Source organism: Mastomys coucha, unplaced genomic scaffold (assembly GCF_008632895.1).
Source record: "Mastomys coucha isolate ucsf_1 unplaced genomic scaffold, UCSF_Mcou_1 pScaffold11, whole genome shotgun sequence".
Classification (NCBI taxonomy): domain Eukaryota; kingdom Metazoa; phylum Chordata; class Mammalia; order Rodentia; family Muridae; genus Mastomys; species Mastomys coucha.
The window spans coordinates 20,272,384-20,291,069 of record NW_022196893.1 but is presented as its reverse complement, the minus strand read 5'-3'; the positions used below and the strand labels follow the sequence as shown (position 1 = coordinate 20,291,069).

At 48.9% G+C, this 18,686-nt stretch overlaps 2 protein-coding genes across 7 annotated transcripts in view; one reads left to right on the top strand and one right to left on the bottom strand.

Moving 5' to 3' along the window:
* Ncaph2 (non-SMC condensin II complex subunit H2) overlaps window positions 1–14,919 on the bottom strand; it is an 18,033-nt gene extending 3,114 nt beyond the window's left edge. Inside the window, exons 1-18 of one of the 6 annotated variants that reach the window (XM_031352862.1) lie at window positions 14,806–14,919; window positions 10,293–10,394; window positions 7,711–7,766; window positions 7,507–7,591; window positions 7,362–7,430; window positions 7,195–7,274; window positions 6,963–7,108; window positions 6,508–6,597; window positions 5,893–5,990; window positions 1,858–1,929; window positions 1,567–1,633; window positions 1,326–1,433; window positions 1,165–1,218; window positions 931–1,001; window positions 753–846; window positions 567–641; window positions 431–486; window positions 242–343 (exon numbers count right to left, since the gene is read on the bottom strand). In XM_031352862.1, coding sequence (XP_031208722.1) covers window positions 242–343; window positions 431–486; window positions 567–641; window positions 753–846; window positions 931–1,001; window positions 1,165–1,218; window positions 1,326–1,433; window positions 1,567–1,633; window positions 1,858–1,929; window positions 5,893–5,990; window positions 6,508–6,597; window positions 6,963–7,108; window positions 7,195–7,274; window positions 7,362–7,430; window positions 7,507–7,591; window positions 7,711–7,766; window positions 10,293–10,394; window positions 14,806–14,820 — 1,440 coding nt within the window. In that variant the 5' untranslated portion in view covers window positions 14,821–14,919. Of the gene's footprint in view, window positions 1–241; window positions 344–430; window positions 487–566; window positions 642–752; window positions 847–930; window positions 1,002–1,164; window positions 1,219–1,325; window positions 1,434–1,566; window positions 1,634–1,857; window positions 1,930–5,892; window positions 5,991–6,507; window positions 6,598–6,962; window positions 7,109–7,194; window positions 7,275–7,361; window positions 7,431–7,506; window positions 7,592–7,710; window positions 7,767–10,292; window positions 10,395–13,242; window positions 13,363–14,712 lie in introns of those variants that run through there. The other 5 variants (XM_031352869.1, XM_031352837.1, XM_031352847.1 and 2 more) reach the window with 5 other exon arrangements.
* A 44-nt stretch (window positions 14,920–14,963) lies between these two features.
* Window positions 14,964–18,686, top strand: part of Lmf2 (lipase maturation factor 2) — a 4,872-nt gene continuing 1,149 nt past the window's right edge. The window contains exons 1-12 of the mRNA XM_031352828.1: window positions 14,964–15,295; window positions 16,020–16,273; window positions 16,382–16,410; window positions 16,544–16,758; window positions 16,833–17,011; window positions 17,242–17,383; window positions 17,486–17,620; window positions 17,692–17,797; window positions 17,876–17,972; window positions 18,044–18,226; window positions 18,304–18,472; window positions 18,552–18,663. Coding sequence (XP_031208688.1) covers window positions 15,202–15,295; window positions 16,020–16,273; window positions 16,382–16,410; window positions 16,544–16,758; window positions 16,833–17,011; window positions 17,242–17,383; window positions 17,486–17,620; window positions 17,692–17,797; window positions 17,876–17,972; window positions 18,044–18,226; window positions 18,304–18,472; window positions 18,552–18,663 — 1,715 coding nt within the window. The 5' untranslated portion in view covers window positions 14,964–15,201. The remainder of the gene's footprint in view (window positions 15,296–16,019; window positions 16,274–16,381; window positions 16,411–16,543; window positions 16,759–16,832; window positions 17,012–17,241; window positions 17,384–17,485; window positions 17,621–17,691; window positions 17,798–17,875; window positions 17,973–18,043; window positions 18,227–18,303; window positions 18,473–18,551; window positions 18,664–18,686) is intronic.

Here is an 18,686-nt window from a genome sequence, read left to right as displayed (position 1 = left end):
TGGTAATGGCTTGTGATGATAATTTGATATTTTTAAAGAATATTTTTGATTTTAAAGATTAACTATTGTATCAATAATTTCTGTTAACAGAAATACACTCAGATTTTACACCACCCGTGTGTGGTCTGTTTATCAAAGCCGAATCCCGTGCCCACCTGGCCAGAATCCCTTGTCCCGCGGAACAGGGACCCCTCGAGAAACCCCGGTCCGTGGCACTATAGTTCCCGACAGCACCCCTCACCTGCTCCTGGAGCTGGGGCTGGATGGTGTTTTCCCAGTCCCTGATGCGTTGGCTCAGCTCCGTCTCCTGGATAAACTTCTGGGAGGTGGCAATGAAGAGTTCCTACAGAAGGACCGACCAGTGGGTTCTCCCTCACATGTGTGGGCCCAGGATGTCCCCACTGCTCCCACCTTTGTGACCCAGGCCTACCACATTTCTTCGGACCAGCTCCTCATATCTCAGGGACTCTGGCATGGCCTCTGCATCTAGAAAGGTCCAACCATGCATGAGCTGCTAGAGCTGTGGGACTATACCCTCCCCTCCTGCAGCTCCCCTCTAGACCTACCAAGGTCAGCAGCTTCCGCAGGCATCACCCCCGAAGCCTCCTCTACATATTCTTCAGGCTCTAGAAAGTCATCTGCTGAGACATGGGGGAAGTCACCAAGGCTGCTGCTCAGCCAGCAGTAGGTGCTAAGAGTACCAACACAACCCTGACCACACAACACCCCCCTCCCCACCTAAAGGCACCCACCTGCTACCCCTAGGTCTTCAAGGGACTCTTCCAAGCGATCCTCCTCTGTAGGCCACAGATCCTGCTTGGCCCCAGGTAGCCATCTCCCGGTTATCTGTCCAGAGAACATCTGTAAGGAAACTCATACTCCACGCCTCAGACCTGTGGGGTTTCAGACCTCAGTACTGTAGGTACTTGCCTTACGTCTCCGCAGCTTCTGAAGGGTCTCGAGCTGTTCTTTTACGCGTTTCCAGTACAGGACTTCCATGTCTGCAGACAAAGACCTTATAAGGGGATTCCCCATTCAGCCCAAGCTCACACTAGTCCACACAGAACTTGAAGAGACTCTGGTAGGGAGGATGGAGGTGGAGCTGGGGAAGGAGATAAAGAAAAAGACTATTCTCTGAAGAGGTGGATAGGAGCCTAGCCTCACCTGCAAAGGTTGGGCCCTTCCGCCGAGCCCTCCTGCCGTCAGACTGTTCAGCATCTGGGAGAGAGTAGTTAGCAAGCGCGAAGCCACAACCTCAGTGTTCCAGCTGGGTCTGCGCTCAACACCCAGGAAAAAGGGTGTTTCACCTTAGCCCACACACTCACAGGCATCCAGGTACCACTGGTGGAAGTTCTGCAACTTGGTGGCACCTTTCCTCTTGCGTTTCTGTCCTGGAGCCTCCTCCACGCCCGGTGGCACAGAATACGGTTTCCCTGGAGGCAGGGAGGCACTGCTTCAAGAGCAGCCAAGGGAAAGGGATACAGAACCCACCTCCAGTCCATTACCTCATTACCTCAGGAGCCCCACGCGGGGTAACATGAGCAAGATGCCACTAATCCTATTTACCTTTCTGGAAAAGCTTGGAGTCCAAGGAGTCAAAAGGGTCTAGGCTCTGCCAGGGGTCTGGGCTCTCCTGAGCAAAAAACACAAGCAGAAGCTGAGAAGGGGAAAGTATAAGGCCTCCCTACCAGAGCTGACACAAGTGACAGCCCAGGCCCAGAGGCCCAGAGTGACACAGGGAGGCCTTCAGTTTCTGGAAGAGTACCAACAGTATAAAGGCTAACAGGCCAAAGACAGGGCAGGGATGCCCTTGAACACACTCTCACTGGCAAGGCCTAGGGACCTAGCATCTCTCACCTGCAGCCGGGAGGTAGGTTCCAGGGCCCCTTGTCGTTCCCGCAGCATGTATCTCCTTGGCAGGATGGCACTCTGCAAGAAACAACCCACAAGTTCTCCTCCTCTGACCCCTGTCCAGCCCAGGCTCTCAAGACCCCAGAAGTTCTGCTTAAACTCACATCAAATACATGGTTCAAGGGCCCCCTTAGGGCCTAACTCTAAGACTAAAAGGTAAAGCCTTGAGGAAGGGCTGGGAAACATTGACATAGTACTTGCCCTGCAAGCCTGGGACCTGAGCTGGATCCCTCACACTCAGTCACCCTCTGGCGATGCTCACTTGTGCTACTTAGCAGTACCTCCCAGAGTCAAGCTAAAACACAGCATGTGAAAGGGGAGATGAAACAAGATTGCTCTAAGGCAGCAGCTCTCAACCTCCCCTAACACTGCGATGATCCTTTAATACAGTTATCATGCTGTGGTGACCCCAACCATAATATCATTTTCATTGCTACTGCATAGCTATAATTTTGCTATTATGAATTGTAAATACCTGATATGTGACCCCAAAAGGGGTTGTAACCCACAGGTTGAGAATTGCTGTTCTAAGGGGAGGTGAAATACTCCATTGTGCCAGGAAGCTCCTTACACTCAGAAAAAAACCTGAAAAGCTTCAGGAAGTTTCTAACCCTGACCAGATTCACTAGGCCTCTACGTCCCCAAGAGCATATACACAGTAAAGACTTCTGAGAGAATATTCTCCAACAGCCCAACCACTTAGAAGGGTTAGAAGCAGAGACTAGCCTAGCTGTGTAGAAGAGACTCAGACAAGCTGTACTGTCTGGAAGAGGCTAAGACCAAAATGAACCACAAAAAAGGACACTCTCCAACCTGTTGAGCTTCCTGCAGGCTGTGCCATGGCTCTAGTTACCAGCTTTTAGTCCCCTAGCCAGGATGAGTAGCCTGTTCACATCTCCACAGAAGAACGTCACTAACATAGGAGACACCTGCACGGGGGCATGTCAGAATAAAGGGTGAGATGGAAAGAAAAGCGCGTGGTCCTGGGCAGACAGGGTAGCAAGTCATGTAACTGAAGCTGAGAAGCCCACGAGTGCTGCATGTGAGGGAAAATGACAACACAGCTGTCCCTCCCTCTGTGCTGTGACAGTGTCTTCTTGCTATGGCAGCAACTGCATGGTCCTTGCTGTGGGTGGTGAGATGCATCTCCGGCTGACCCATTAGAATTTAGAGTACTGCTGAAGGGCATGTCAAGATGACATTCTTCATGTACGGTATGGTCAAGGCCTGCTTGATGAATACTCCATCATATGAATATGGAGGCCCTGAAAATAGCTAAAAAGGTTTGAGAAAATTTTGCAGTCTCTACAGTGCACCAAGGCAGAGAGTAATAGCAAGCAGCAGCAGAGGCGGTTGCCTGGCCATTGCTGTGTGAGGTGAGGAATGCACCTGAGGCTGAGAAGTGCAAACCAGATCCATGTTCGAAAGCCCTTGCTGAGAGCTAAGAACTTGGAACCCATGGGATAGGAGTGAGGAAAAGAACATGATAGAACATGGAAGAAACTCCTCACTCGGGTCTGACCTGTGTAGTAGAGAAGGAGAGAATCCAGCCTGAGACGAAATCAACAGTGGCCTAGTACAAGACACTATGGTCACCAGCATATGAACGGCTGCAAGTGGGGAAATCGTTTAAAGAAAAAAATCAAAGAGCCCATCACAGCCTGGCCTGTGAGGCTGTGGGGCACGGGTCTGTCTGACTGCTATGGAGGCAGATAATGAGCAATTTAGCTACCCATCCCATCCCTCCTTAAAGCAAAGGCTGCATAGCCTGAGACATGGAGGAAATCGATTGGACTGGTTTATCAGGACCATTAAGAACTTGGTTACTGGCTGGAGAGATGGCTCGTTGGTTAAGAGCACTGACTGCTCTTCCAGAGGTCCTGAGTTCAAATCCCTGCAACCACATGGTGGCTCACAACCATCTGTAATGAGATGTGATGTCCTCTTCTGGTGTGTCTTAAGACAGCTATAGTGTACTTATATATAATAAATAAATAAATCTTAGAAAAAAAAAAAGACTTGGTTATCCGTCTGAGGTCCACACAAATGTCTGGGAAGAAGACAGTAGAAGGGTAAGGCCTACTAAGGGACTGGGACTAAAAGCAGCTTTGTTTGAACCCCAGCCACACAGAACTATGTTCACAGGGAAGTCTTAAAAAAAGGTTGATTCAACAGTGGCCTCGAAATGTGTATGAGGAGTTAGAGGCTCTGTTGAGTCCCATGGTGGGATGTGTTCCTGTTCTAAGGGATCCAACAGATATGAATGCATGCATGTATGTATGTTTACTCACACACATACATATGCACACAAACAGAGTCTTAAGGAGAATTACTCATCAGGAAAACTTTTCCTTTAAAAACACAATATTGCTGGGGGTATAACTCCATAGGAGAATGCTCACCTAGAATGTACAAAACCCAGCACCATAAATATAAATAAGTAAATAAACAAATAAGGAAAAACCATGGTAGTGTGGCATGGTGGCTCATACTTGTCCCAACACTTGGGAAGCTGAGGTAGAAATATCACACAAGTTCAAGATTAACCAAACTAGATGAATAACAGACTATAACATCCATCCACAATTAATAAATGTTAATACTTCCTCCTAAATACATCAGATTGGTTTTAGAAGAAATAATTTCATTTTTGTGTATAATGCACATTACTTCTCTTTTTGCTTGAATGTGGATATACATGTGTGTGAATGTAGGAATCACCCCCAGTTGTCTTCCCCACATTCACTGAGGTAGTTTCTCAATCAAACCCAAAGCCCACCCCATGTTTAGTCTTGCTAGCCAGCTTGCTCTGGGTAGCCTGTCTCTACTAGCCTCCAGGAATTCCAAGCAGGCCACCACATCTACCAAGCACTTATGTGACTTCTGGTGATCTAAACTCTGGTTCTCCAGTCCTCATTCTTACAGCAAGTGCTTTAACCACTGAGCAATCTTTCCAGCTCACCAGGAGGTTTGTTTGTTTGTTTGTTTGTTTTCAAGACAGGCTCTCAATATGTAGACCAAACTGGCCTAAAACTTCACAATCCTGCCTCAGCCTCCAGGCTATGGGGTCTATAAGCACTAATGACCCTGCCTGGCTGGTGTGGGTGTGGGTGTGTGTCTCTGTGTGGGGAGGCAGTCAGTGGACATGACTGCATGGCCTATGAAGGCAGTACTAAATCCTCATTGGAGCTTGAGTGACTGATGTGGATGCTGGGAATGGTACTTGGTCTTCTGCAGAAATAGTAACACTCTTAACTGCTGAGCCACCCCTACAACACACTAGTTTTTAATGTATTCATATTACAGATCTGGGAATTAAAAGCAGGGCTTCCATGGGCTAGTCAAGAATTCCATCCCTCGCTGGGCAGTGGTGGCCCACGCCTTTAATCCCATCACGGAGGCAGAGGCAGGTGGATTTCTGAGTTCGAGGTGAGCCAGGGCTACAGAGTGAGTCCAGGACAACCAGAGCTACACAGAGAAACCCTCTGTGTAAAAAAAAAAAAAAAAAAAGAATTTCACCCCTCAACTACAGCCCCAGCCTCAAGGGTTTTTGTTTTGTCTTTCTTTGTTGTTTGTGCGCAATAAAGATTTCCTAATTATCTCTGCACCCGTGGAGGCAAAATCCTCCAGACCCATTCTCTGCAGCCAGCCCGTCAACAGTGGCACTTGGGATTCAGCTGACATCGCAGGTCACCAGAATAAGAGCCTTGAATGCCAGCCAGTCCCTCCTCAGGGAGTAACTGCCATTCTACTTACAGAGGCTATGGAGGCTTCCACTAAAGCGTCTGTGAGGGAGATGGCCAGGCTTCTGGGCAGGCACCTCCTCTGAGAGGATACACAAAACCAGACTGCTGAACAACACCAAGGTGGCAGACAGGAGCAAAGAGCACTGTACTGCTGCCCGGTGTAATGTTAACTCTGCCCCAGGACAGGGCTTGCTCTGTTGACAGATTGGGCTCTGCAGCCTCATCGGTGTCCCACCTGCTCTGAGGTCCTGGGCTCTGCAGGCTCTTGAGCAACCTCCGGGAGCTCTGCTGCATCCTCTGCATCCTCATCTCCACCGCTGAGCACTGGGCCATCTAGAAAAATATTTGTACGGGAACCAAGAAACCAGTTAGTCCTAAAGAGGCTGGAGGCCAGGCAGCAGGTGGAGCTCCCCTGTAGGAGGCTCACAGCCAGGCCATTCTCTCTCACCGTTACACTTTAACATTAGAAAAACTGAACTAAGCTTTATACTCTCTTCCTCATACTGGCATGCTTTGGTTGGTTTAACTTTCTTCTTAGCAAATATTTGTGTATTTGCTTATTGATTTATTTATGCTGGGAACTGAACCCTGGACTTTGCTTATGGCCATGCAAGTGCTCCAACCAAGGAACAGCTTCAGCCCAGATATTAGTTACTGCCATTTTCATTTACCAAGAAGAGACCCAAGAAAACAAATCTCACTGAAGATTGAGGCCCAGCACAGACAGTATCTGCTACCATTAGGCCTGATCCCCAAAAGCCAATGACCAGGAAGTAGACAGGCTTGGAAAACCAAGAACACCCAAGGCCAGAGTTCAGCTAGCTAAGCCTCCCTGGTGCTCTCTCCTCACCTGGCTCGTCGTCGTCGTTGATACTGAATAGAGGAACAGGACTCCCATTCCTAGACACGTCCATTGGCTGCGCCTCAACATCCTTAGTATCTGGGAGAGACAGCTATTAGACAGAGTCAGCTCTGTCCTAGAAGGTCTCAACTGGTACCCAATGAGCCTCTCTAGATTGTCAGCTGAAAAAAGTACCCAACAGTCCCCAACTTGGGACTAAGGAGGACACCAGGTACCAGATCCCAATATTGAGCTGAGCTATGACCTTGTGGCTTGTTGGCTGGCAATCAAGGTACAAAGAAAGATGAGGGAGAAAAGCTCTGACCAACCTATCCAGCATGAAAAAGGAACATGGCATGAGATAGCTTCTAAGATTAGAGAGGGCAGGCCTGAAATACCTCACAGTCTCCCCAAAGAGAACCTGCTACTACTTCCTCCCTAAGCTCCTACATGCAAGCCCTTACCTTTCTGGCTCCTTGACATGGGGTATGGCTCCACAGGCTCCACAGGCTCTACTCCCACTGGATCCAACGTAAAGCAGCCTCTGGGGTTGGGAGTACACGTGTTCATCCTGAAATCCTTCCGGCTGGCCAAGACATCACCCTGACAGCTGTGTTGGCAAAAGCAGACTTGCTACGGAGGCCTTCCCAGGCAGGTTTCCTCCCCCTTCCCCCTCAAGCTAGCTCAGTGTTATACCTATACAAGGGGCTGCTGTTCTTTTCCACTTCATCAGGGGCCACCAGGGCCATGGGCAGCAGGGGTATGATAAGCAGCTCCTATGGGTAGGGAGAGGAGAACTCTGAATTCTACATGGAGCAGCACTAAGATTGCTCTCCCCACCGCACAACGGCCAGGACACTCACACTGGATGCCTGGTCATTTTTCAGATCCACATTAGTCCGCGAATCGGGGAAGTCATCCAGTGACAGGAACTGCAGGAAACAACAAGTACTCATGAAAGCAGGGCCAAGCAAGCACCCAGGGCAGAGCTCACATGCCCCAACTCACTTCATCCTCTGTTTCACAGGGAGTCCCCGAGTTGACAGCCTTGTTGCTTCCATCTTCCTGCACTAAAGAGAGCTGCTTGGCTCGCCTGAGAGAGGAAAACATACCAAGAGCATCCTTGAGAGGCTTCAGGAGCCCCCCAAGCTGCAAGCAGGCACAACTAAGAAGACGAAGGCCTCTTCCTTCACACTCACTTCTAATACTCACCTCTTGCCAGAAATAAAATCGAGAGCCTGGTAGACCAGCGAGTAGAGGTATTCCACCTGGCAACCAGAGGCACATGGTGAGGATGCGGAAAGGAGATGCCTATTGGAAATGCTGCTTGGAAATATCCCCCAGGGCAGGGGACCTTTCTTAGTAGACACCGGTGCACACTAAATCTGACTGTTACCTCCAAATCTCCATACAAGCCAAGCCAGTTTTCCTACTCCCCAGAGTGTTGGCATGTGCCTTTTACTTCAGCACAGGTGAGGCTGAAACAAGAGGATTATGAGTTTGATGCCATACAATAAGTTCTGGAGTAGAGTGAGACCCGTCTCAAAAAAGAAAAAACAAAAACAAAACTAAAATCAACAACAACAAAACCTTGACAAGCCACTCCAGCACTCAAAGACAGAGGCAAGAGAATCCTAGATTCGAGGCCAGCCTAGGCTACATGCCAAGCTATTGTCAATCATACACAAACAAAAACACTGAAATATAAACATAATTCTTTGGGGCTGGAGAAATGTCTCAGCAGTTAAAGTGCTTGCTGTTCTTTCAGAGGACCTGAGTTTGGTTCCCAGCACCCACACCAGCCACTCATAACCACTTAAAACTCCAGTTCCAGGGGAATCAGATGCCCCAGGCTCTGAGAGTACCTGTACTCATGTGGACACACCCATACATATAAGCACTTGAAATGCAAAAAAAACAGGATTCTGAGTTTGGGTCCTCAGAATCCCCACTAAAAGGCCAAACATGGCAATCTGCACTTATAACCCAGTCTTGGAGAAGGAACACTCAAGTTCACTGGCTGGCCAGCCTAAAGAATCAGTGAGCTTCAGGCTAAACGAGAGACCCTGTCTCAAAAACTAAAAGTGGAGATCAAATAAAGACCCAAGACTTCCACCTCAGGATTCCACATCATGTACAAACACATGCACAGAGCACACATATACAATAACAATAATAATAATAACAATAATCTCAAGCTAAACCTGTCGCATCAGAATTACTTGGACAGCCTCTGTCCCATATTCCACACATCCACAAGCACAGCCTCTTTGACACAGGTCATGGCCATGTCACGATAGGTGCCCACTATGTTTCAGACAGCTCTTGGCACATGCCCTGCAGGCCTGAACCCCGCACATGGTACCCACTTTTTTTTTGTTTTTTGCCCAGTGCCCCTAGACCAGCTGCAGCTTCTCTTCCTAGCTACACTACCTTATTCACAGGAGGGTGCCGTAAGTCCCTGATGGCACAACAGAACCCATGATGGTTTTACCTGACAGACCTTTCACTTGTCTTTGAGAGAGTTTCTCTGCGTAGCCCTGGCTATCCTGAAACTCACTTTGTAGTCTAGGCTGGCCTCAAACTCACAGAGAGCCACCTGCCTCTGCTTCCCAAGTGCTAGGATAAAAGCTATGTACCACCATCACTTAGCTTTTCACTTGCTTATTGGTCTCCTCCACAAAACCAGAGTCCCACACAGGGTAAGGTTTGAAGTTTGTCTAAATGAAGATGTAGCACAACTGCATAGTACATGTGGAAGTAAAAAAGGTAGAGCATCCATACTACACCTGACAATCATGTACATGAGGAACAGAGCTCACAGAACACCTGACCCCATTACTGGCCACTTTGTTTACTGTGGTGTTATAGAATCACAATCAGGGCCTTATATATGCTAGAGAAGTGCTATATACTTGAACTATATACCTCTAGCTTGACCATACCATTTTGTAAGTATGTGTTGTATGTGTTTGCATGTGTGCAAACATGTGCAGATGTGCATGTACATTGTACAGATGTTTAAGAAAGCCTCAGGTTAACCTCGGGTGTCCTCCTTAACTGCGCCCCACCTTGTTCTCCCTCCTGAACCTGAGGAGAGTAATCATCAGCTAGGCTGGCTGGCTGGTGAGCTCAGGGTTTCACATGTCTCTGCACTACTGTGCCAGAGTTACAGAAGCATGCTATCGCGTTGGCTCTTTATGCAGGTGCTGAGGATGCACACTCAGGTCCTCAGGCATATATAGCAGACTTCTGCCCAGGAACCATCTACTGGTCATGCCAAACTCAAGTTTACCTGGCCACTGTGGAACACGTCTGTTACCCAAACACTTGAGATGAAAGGCAAGAGTATCAGGAGTTCATGTCAAGCCTCAGATACAGAGCAAGGCCAGTCTGAATTAATAAAATCTTCCCTCAAAAAACCAACAGAATGGGGATATAGCTCAACTGGTGAAGCACACATCTAGCATGCATGAAGCTAGCTTTGACCCTGCCCCCAGGCACAACATGTCCTGCAAATACTGGACATGGTGATTTACACCTGTCACACTAGCATTCCAGGAGGTGGAAGCAATGGGATCAGAAATTGAAGGTCATCTTTCTCGGATATATGTAGTGTTTGAGATCAGCCTGGGATGCATGGGATGTATCTCAAATAAAAGCCAACGGTAAACTCCAGGATTCCTTTGGCACTGATAGCTGTGACCTAAGGGTAGGCAGGCTACAAAGATGGACTTGCTGTGGCACCAGGAGCTCAACACTAAGCACAAATGTCAGCAGTCTATGGAACCCACCTTCTTACTGTAGACACAGGCTGAGCCCTGGATCAACAGTGCTGCCTCAATGAAGTTCATTGTGGTTTTGCCTTCATCAAAAGAAATGCAGATCTGGTCCAGCTGCAAGAAAGAGCATTAGTAAGCTGGGCTCAATAAGTAGGGCATGCCTATAACTCTGGCAATTGGGAGACTGAGGCAGGATTCAGGTCTGCCTAGGCTACATAATGAGACAGTCTCAAAGAAAGTTAGACACCAATGCAGGAGGAGTCCATGCTTCCTTCATCCCGGGGTAGCTCAACCTGCCACCCACACACATACAGAGCTCCAAGTCTACTCATGAATTTGCCAGGTGCCTCTGGATGTTTCTAGAGGAAAGCTAGATCTTTGTGATTTCCTCCTAGTCCCTGGATCCTTTGAGGCTAAGGGCTTTGGAAGAGGGCGGTTCCCAAAGGATACTGACCATGATGGCCAGAGCTCTCATCAGGACTCCAAATTGTACCCACCCAGGTCAAAAGCTAACCAGGACAAACTACAGCAGAAAGACCCTTTATTCTGAGAAGGAAAAGACAGAAACAAATGCAGTACACTCAATCCTTTAATTAGAAGAGGTGCCATAAGTAGGTCCCCTCTGCAACCCTCCCTGGCCTCTGGTAGTTTTTCCAACTTTTACTTTCTGCCATGTGCACCTAGCTATCCCTGTTCCAGCTACCAGCCACATATGTCAACAAGTGCCAAACCTATCCTCAGAACAGCTTTCTCCCTGAGGCTCTGGGATTCCATTTACAGATACCTACTGAAGATCTATAAATAATAAGCAAACAAATAAATAAAGACACAGCACAGAATTGTTCTCCAAGGAATTAGGGATTGAACTTAAAGTCTGCAGACACTCTTACTACTGTCTTATTCAACGATCCAGATTTTTATAAATAAGAGTCCAATGAACATGCCCATGCTGGCTTCCAAACTGAAGGATCTCAAGTCCTTTGTTCACCTTGCAGTTCAGTCTGGATCAACCCCTTACTACTTCACGTTCCTCTCTACTGACAGCTGATTTGACCCAGCCTAACCTCTCTCCTGCATGTTCTTTACGGGCTTTCTGCCACTCAGAGGGAAAACCTGAAATTCTAAACAACCCTCCAAGGGAGGTGTCTAAACTCACCAGTCTCTTCCAGCTACCAGCCTTCCCTTGAGAACTGTACTTTCATGCCTTCCACTGAGGCAAGCCCCATGTCCCTACTACATAAAAAACTTTTAGCTCACCAGAGCTCATGGCAATTCCTTTTTACCTTAAATACAATCAGGTCCCTCAGTCTAAGTCTTTATGACATCCTAACCTTTTCTTTCCAGTTTATCACTCATTTGTGATAACACACAATACAGACAATGCAGAACAGAGCAGCTTTGTCCACTATCAGCTGTGACTTCCAGCAAATCATTTCATCTCTCTAGTGACTATTTCAGTCTTTGCTGTAAAGGCTACATTGATTTATATGAAACAAAGAAACAGTGCTTAGGCCAAATAGACACCTACAGGTAAGAACTAATAATGTGGTTCCTACCCTGATACACAGCCTTCCTGGAGAAATTTTATCAAAGCATGAGTTACTCTTTGCTTTGCTTGCCATCTGGTTGGTTTTTTTTGTTTTTTGTTTTGTTTTGTTTGGTTTTGGTTTTGGTTTTTTGAGACAGGGTTTCTCTGTGTAGCCCTGACTGTCCTGGAACTCACTCTGTAGACCAGGCTGGCCTCGAACTCAAGATCTGCCTGCCTCTGCCTCCCAAGTGCTGGGATTAAAGGCATGCACCACCACTGCCCGGCTAGTTTTTTCTGTTCTTTAATTTAAAGTGGTTCTTGGCACATAATAAATACTTAATAACAATGAGTAAATAAAAGAAAGTAATACCATAAGGCATGTTAGAACACTGCTAACTACATGGAAAACAAAAAGAACATAGACAGAGCATCGGCGGCCTAGATAGCAAAGCATCAGAAGTGGAATAGTCTCTTGTTGTTATCTGAAAATTGAAACAGCCTCATATAGCTCAGGCTAGCTTCAAGTTTGTTCTGCATCCAAGAATGATCTTGAACTGATCTACCTACCTCCACCTACCAAGTACTAAGATTAAAGAAATAATGTAAACAGACCTAAAGGTGGGAAAGCAGTTTTATCCGAAGCAGAAGGGCTGACCAAGCCAGGAAACAAATTTAACAAGTGTGCCCACAGACCCTTTTATGAAAACTTGATTCCATAGCATGACCTCTTAACACTATTCTTGGCATTTCTCAGCCAACTAGCAGTGCAGGTTGATCATGAGAATACGTGTTTAGGTGCTGGAGAGATGGCTCAGCAGTTAAAAGCACTGACTGATCTTCCAGAGGTCCTAAGTTCAATTCCCAGCAACCACATGGTGGCTTACAACCATCTATCATAGGACCTGGTGCCCTCTTCTGGTGTGTCTGGAGGCAGCAACAGTGTACTCACATATAAAACAAATAAAAAATTTAAAAACAGAAAAAAGAAAGAGTTTACACTGTAGGGTAGAGACAGACCACAAACAAGTAAGCAAACAACTGAGCAATGTTGTGGTTTGGCTGTATTTTTTTTTCTAAGATGTGTGTGTGTGCTTGCATTTATATGTGTGCACCATGTGCTTGCAAGGGTCCATGGAACTAGAAAATGGCCCTGAAACCCCTGGAAGTAGAGTTACAGGCCACTGTGAGCTACATTTTTTGGTTCTGAGGACTGGACCCAGTCCTCTACAAGAGCAGCAAGTGCTCTTAACAGGAGTCATCTCTCTGGCCCTGATTTAAATTTTCTAAAAAAATGATGTGGGTGTTTTGCCTGCATCTTTGTCTGTGCACCACCTGTATGTTTACTGCCAGTGGAGGCCAGATGAAGGCACTGGGTCCCCAGGAACTGGGATTACAGACAGCTGTGATCTGTCCTGTGGGTACTTAGAACCGAACCTGGGTCCTCTGACAGAACAGTCAGTGCTCTGAACTGATGAGGCATCTTTCAGGTCCGTGCACGCCCATCCCTGTCTCCAGTTTTAATTCTTCACACTGGATGATGTCCAATCTAGGAGCCTGGATGAGAAGGCTTTAAATATCTAGGTTTAATAGACTTAGACCAGATATAATGGGGAATAGGTGAACTGAAGTGTATTCTGGCAGTATAACTGACACAATTCATTGGTAAACTTGGTATGAGATATGAGGTCTTCTGACAGCTTTTAATTTTCACCTTTAGTTAAACAGTAAAACTCTTTACCAAAATAGAGGACTAGAATTTGAACCAAAACCAAAAGCTCCACTTTAAATAAAATCCAAGAGCTCATGTAACATCCCAGCACATGTTCAGGGAGTAGCTAGAGCAAACAGATTTGGAGACAGCACTGGGACAGCTTACAAGGAAGAGCGGTATGGGTGTATCCCACCACAATGAGTTGAAAACCTGTATTTAAAAAAAAAAAATCACACAAGTAAGATTTTCTATTTTTAAGGGGAAGAAGGCCCCACCCCAAGAAGCTCAACACTTAAGAGAGAAAAAAGCAGTGAAATAGAAATTCTTAGAGCACTGTTTCAAAAAGGAAGCTGTCAGACCAAGAAATTTCCCCAACAGGACACTTTGAGCGTCTCTTTTATTTTTACGAAGACCACTACAGTTCAAGACCAGATCTGTAGTGGAATTCGATTGTGCTGGGCAGAAGTGAGAACAAGCAGAAACGGAGCAGACAGAGACTGATTTGACTGAGGAAAGTAATGCTGATAGGTTAGATTACAGCAAGGGGACGGACCACAAACGGGAAGGGGGATGGATCCTTCTAGCTAGCTAGCTCAATTAAGAGCCTCGGGTATGGGTGGGTCACACAGCAGGGAGATGGTGTAGGCGGGGCTTGAGGTCTAAGAGACAAAATCCCTTTCCCTTCGAGAACCAGATCTCTCAAACAGTAAGAGTACAGGTGTGGTAGGGTCTATTGGTACTCGCAAATAATCGAGAGATTGAGACAGAAGACTTCGGGTTTAAGACCTGCCTTGTCCTAGCTCAAGAAGAAAAAAGGGTTTAAAAAAAAAAAACAGCTCAGTGGTAGAGTGCCTGCCAAGCTTGTCCAAAGTCCCAGATTAATCCGCCCCCAATAGGGGAAAACAAAAATTATGCTTCTTAATGTACTGTATCCCCAAAAGAAAACGGAGATAATGTACTTGCTGGAGAAAACGATTATCATTCAACCAAATCGATTTCACAGCTAACCGACAGAGGCCTGAAAATGACAGCTCCAGGATAACCTAACTGAAGGTTTCGAGAGGCAGGCTGGATTTGGGGGGAGGAAAGAAACAAGACTGAGGATGAAACACCAGACGGCTACAGACCTGGAGGCGGGGGTTGGCAAAGCCGCCTGAGTCCCCAGGCCGGTGCCATTCCCCCGCCGCCCTCACCTCCTCCAGATACTCGCCCAGCTGTGCCGCCACGTCCACCTCCCAGTTCTTAGTGAGGTCCCGGATGGGCTGCAAGAGGTGAGCAAAGCGCACCTCCACATCCTCCATGTCCAGAATAGGACTAGAGGCCCGGAACCATGGTTCAACCCGCTACTGGTTCTGGCGCCATTTGGGTGTTCCCGCCCCGGAAGTACGTTGCCAGGGCCCCGCGCGCACACCTATGACGTAAGGCGGGCCCCGTTTCGAAGCAGTAAAGAAGCGGTCTTGACGGGGGCGGAGCCTACGCCGAGGGGCGTGGTTCTGCGTCGGGGGAGGGCCTCGAAGGAGCCGAGGAGACTAAGTTTCTGGGTGATTAGCGGTGAGTTCCTTGGCTCTGGGTGGAGCTCAGAGACCAGATCCGACGGATTCCAGCTGGGGCGTGGGCCAGAGGCGGGGCTGGGGGCGGCTAGAAGACCAGAGAGCCCTGCTTCAGCAGACCGCGTAGCGGACATGGCGAGCTCCAGGGTTCCACAGCAGCTTTTCCTGCAGGGTGTGGCGGCTGTCTACTTGTTCGCCTTTGCGTCCCTCTACACCCAGATCCCAGGTGAGGGCGTGGAGGGTTGAATAGTCACACGTGGTAGCATCCCTTCCTTCACTCTGCTCGATGAGGCTGGTATGAAGTCCAGGCCTCTCTCTACGAGGGATTAAGGGGTGGGAGTTTGGGGGCAACAAGAGTGGAGGGGAAAAGATGTACAAGGGTCGATTTCCCTTAACTATTAGGATTCTCATCTAGGGTTAGGGGAAAAACCCCGAGTGGAATGGGTGGCAGATTTCCACCTGGACTCTATGGGCAGATAGGAGAGGGATGAGCTCTTCTTAACGGAAGGTGCTGACCCAGAATCAGGTCTTCTGAACCTGATGTCGGGGGTCAACAATTTCTAATTTGAAAGAGAGAGAGCAGCAGCCAAGCAGTGGTGGCGTAAGCCTTTAATCCCAGCACTTGGGAGGCAGAGGCAGGTGGATTTCTGAGTTCAAGGCCAGCCTGGTCTACAGAGTGTGTTCCAGGACAGCCAGGGCTACTCAGAGAAACACTATCTTCAAAAAAAAAAAAGAAAGAAAGAAAGAAAAAGAAAGAAAAGAAAGAGAGAGAGCATCTGGTAGAGCATTACCCTACCTGCGATGGGAACATCTGCAAGTACAATCTGGGGTTGGGAGTTTGGGGCATCTGCATGCCTGGAGCTGGTGGTGGAGCATCTTTGGAGCCTAACTTTATGTGCATTTAGTCTGAGAAGGTGTCTAAGGCTTGGTCCTGACGTACCCTCCCACAGGCCTCTATGGGCCAGAGGGCATCCTTCCTGCCCGAAGAACACTTCGGCCCCAGGGCAAGGGTCGGTGGCAGCAGCTGTGGGAAACACCAACGCTGCTCTGGGAGGCACCAAGACTGGGACTGGATACTGCCCAGGGTCTGGATTTACTGACCTTACTGGGCACCGTGCTAGCCCTGGGCGCCCTGCTCCTGAATTCCCTGAGACATCCCTTCATCTACCTGCTGCTCTGGGTTGCCTACCTGTCAGCCTACCAGGCAAGTGAGACACTTAGAACTTCAGCCTCCATCTAACCTACCCACTCTGCCTCACCTGATACAGCAGACACACAGTGGCTCTCTTAACCACTCCTTTTCCTAATACAGGTGGGCCAAGTGTTCCTTTATTTCCAGTGGTGAGTGACTCTGGGACCAATCTGCCTTAGGACATTGGGCAGGGTTGTTTGCCTCCCCTGGGAGGACCCTGGGAAGTTCCTATTAAGCAACCTTACTGGGAAAGAACCCTCTAGGGTATTTCCCTCCCTATAGGGATTCTCTGCTGCTGGAGACAGGCTTCCTGGCTGTACTAGTAGCCCCGCTGAGGCGGCCTTCCAAACACAAGAATCTCCAGGGTGGATTAGCAGGAGCCTTACCCCATGAAGACCTCCCATTCTGGCTCGTGCGCTGGCTGCTGTTCCGACTCATGTTCGCCTCTGGTGTGGTCAAGCTGACCAGCCGCTGCCCTACGTGGTGGGGACTCACTGGTGAGGGTCCGAGCCTGAAGCTGGGATGGTCTAGAGGCTCTTAACCAGCCCTGACCTCCACTCATTATCTGCAGCTCTAACCTACCACTATGAGACACAATGCCTGCCCACACCAGCCGCCTGGTTTGCCCACCATCTACCAGTCTGGCTGCACAAGCTCAGCGTGGTGGCCACCTTCCTCATCGAGATCGCAGTGCCCCCCCTGTTCTTTGCTCCCATTCGCCGCCTACGATTGACTGCCTTCTATACTCAGGTGAGTAGAAGAAGTGTGGCCTTTACCACTGGCCAGCGAGGCTTGTTGGGGGCAGAGCAGGCCCGGGAGTGGTTGGGTGGTGGGCGCTGTGGAGAAAGCATTGCAGACAGAAGGATGCGTTATCCAGTTCAGGTGTGTACTGTCAGGTAAAGCTGACACTTGGGAAAGTGTTTTAGGTCTGCAGGGCTCTCTAGCTCAGCCCTCCCTAGCTCTGACTGCATTCCTCTCAGGCATTATTGCAAATCCTGATTATCATTACTGGCAACTACAATTTCTTCAACCTGCTAACCTTGGTGCTCACCACTGCCCTCCTGGATGACCGTCACCTGTCTGCTGAGCCTGGCCTCAGATGCCACAAGAAGATGACCACCTGTGAGTGTGTCATCCTGTCACGACAACCAAACTGATATGCGCCAAAAACCCCTGTTCCTTGGCTGCAGACCCTCAGCCAATCTGTGACTGTCCTACCCATAGCCTGCCCCAAGGCCCTGCTGACCACACTGTCCTTACTGCTGGAACTGACGGTCTATGGGCTGCTGGCCTACGGCACCATCTACTACTTTGGCCTGGAGATTGACTGGCAGCAGCATATCATCCTCTCGAGAACCAGTGAGTGCCAACGTGGGGATCTAAGGGAAAGGGCTGGTTCGTTCCCTAATCACACTTCCCTCCCTTGGCAGCTTTCACCTTCCATCAGTTCTCCCAGTGGCTGAAGATGGTAACCCTGCCTACTGTGTGGCTGGGGACAGCGTCCCTGACCTGGGAGTTGCTTGTTGTCTTCTGGAGGTATGTATGTACCTGACGACCATGGGCAGAAGCCGCTTTCAGATCAGGTCTGACCATACCTGTCCCCCTCGTCCCCAGGTGGATCCAGGTACAAGGATGGTTACGGAAGTTCTCTGCGGGTCTTCAGCTCTCCATCCTGGGCACAGCTACAGTGGCCTTGTTCTTGATCAGCCTCGTAGGTAACCCTGTCAAGACTGGGGTTGGGGAAGACGGGGCAGCGCTGAGCCGTTGCCTGTTTGCCTGCAGGTACCTTACTCCTACGTGGAGCCTGGGACCCATGGGCGTCTCTGGATTGGCGCTCATCGCCTGTTCAGTTCTGTGGACCATCTACAGCTAGCCAACTCTTACGGCCTTTTCCGTCGGATGACTGGCGTGGGCGGGCGGCCTGAAGTGGTGCTAGAGGGCAGCTATGATGGACAGCACTGGACAGTGAGCCCTCCCAGAGGATGTGGGGGTAAAAGGGACCAAGTCCAGCCATCTCAGCTAACTACATATCCGTCTGTCAGGAGATTGAATTCATGTACAAACCTGGGAATGTGAGCCGACCACCCCCTTTCCTGATCCCTCACCAGCCGCGCCTTGACTGGCAGATGTGGTTTGCAGCCCTTGGCCCACATTCACACAGCCCCTGGTTCACCAGCCTGGTGCTGCGCCTCCTGCAGGGCAAGGAGCCAGGTGAGGGATGGGCTGGGAGGTGGGTCAGGAAGGGAAAGACAAGTTCAAAGGCATGTTAACCTCTCCTCCCCTACCCCAGTGATCCGACTGGTCCAGAATCATGTTGCCAACTACCCCTTTCATAAGCAGCCACCCACCTATCTGCGGGCCCAGCGCTACAAGTACTGGTTCTCCAAGCCTGGGGATCAGAGGTAAAGCTGTAGTGATGTGGGGG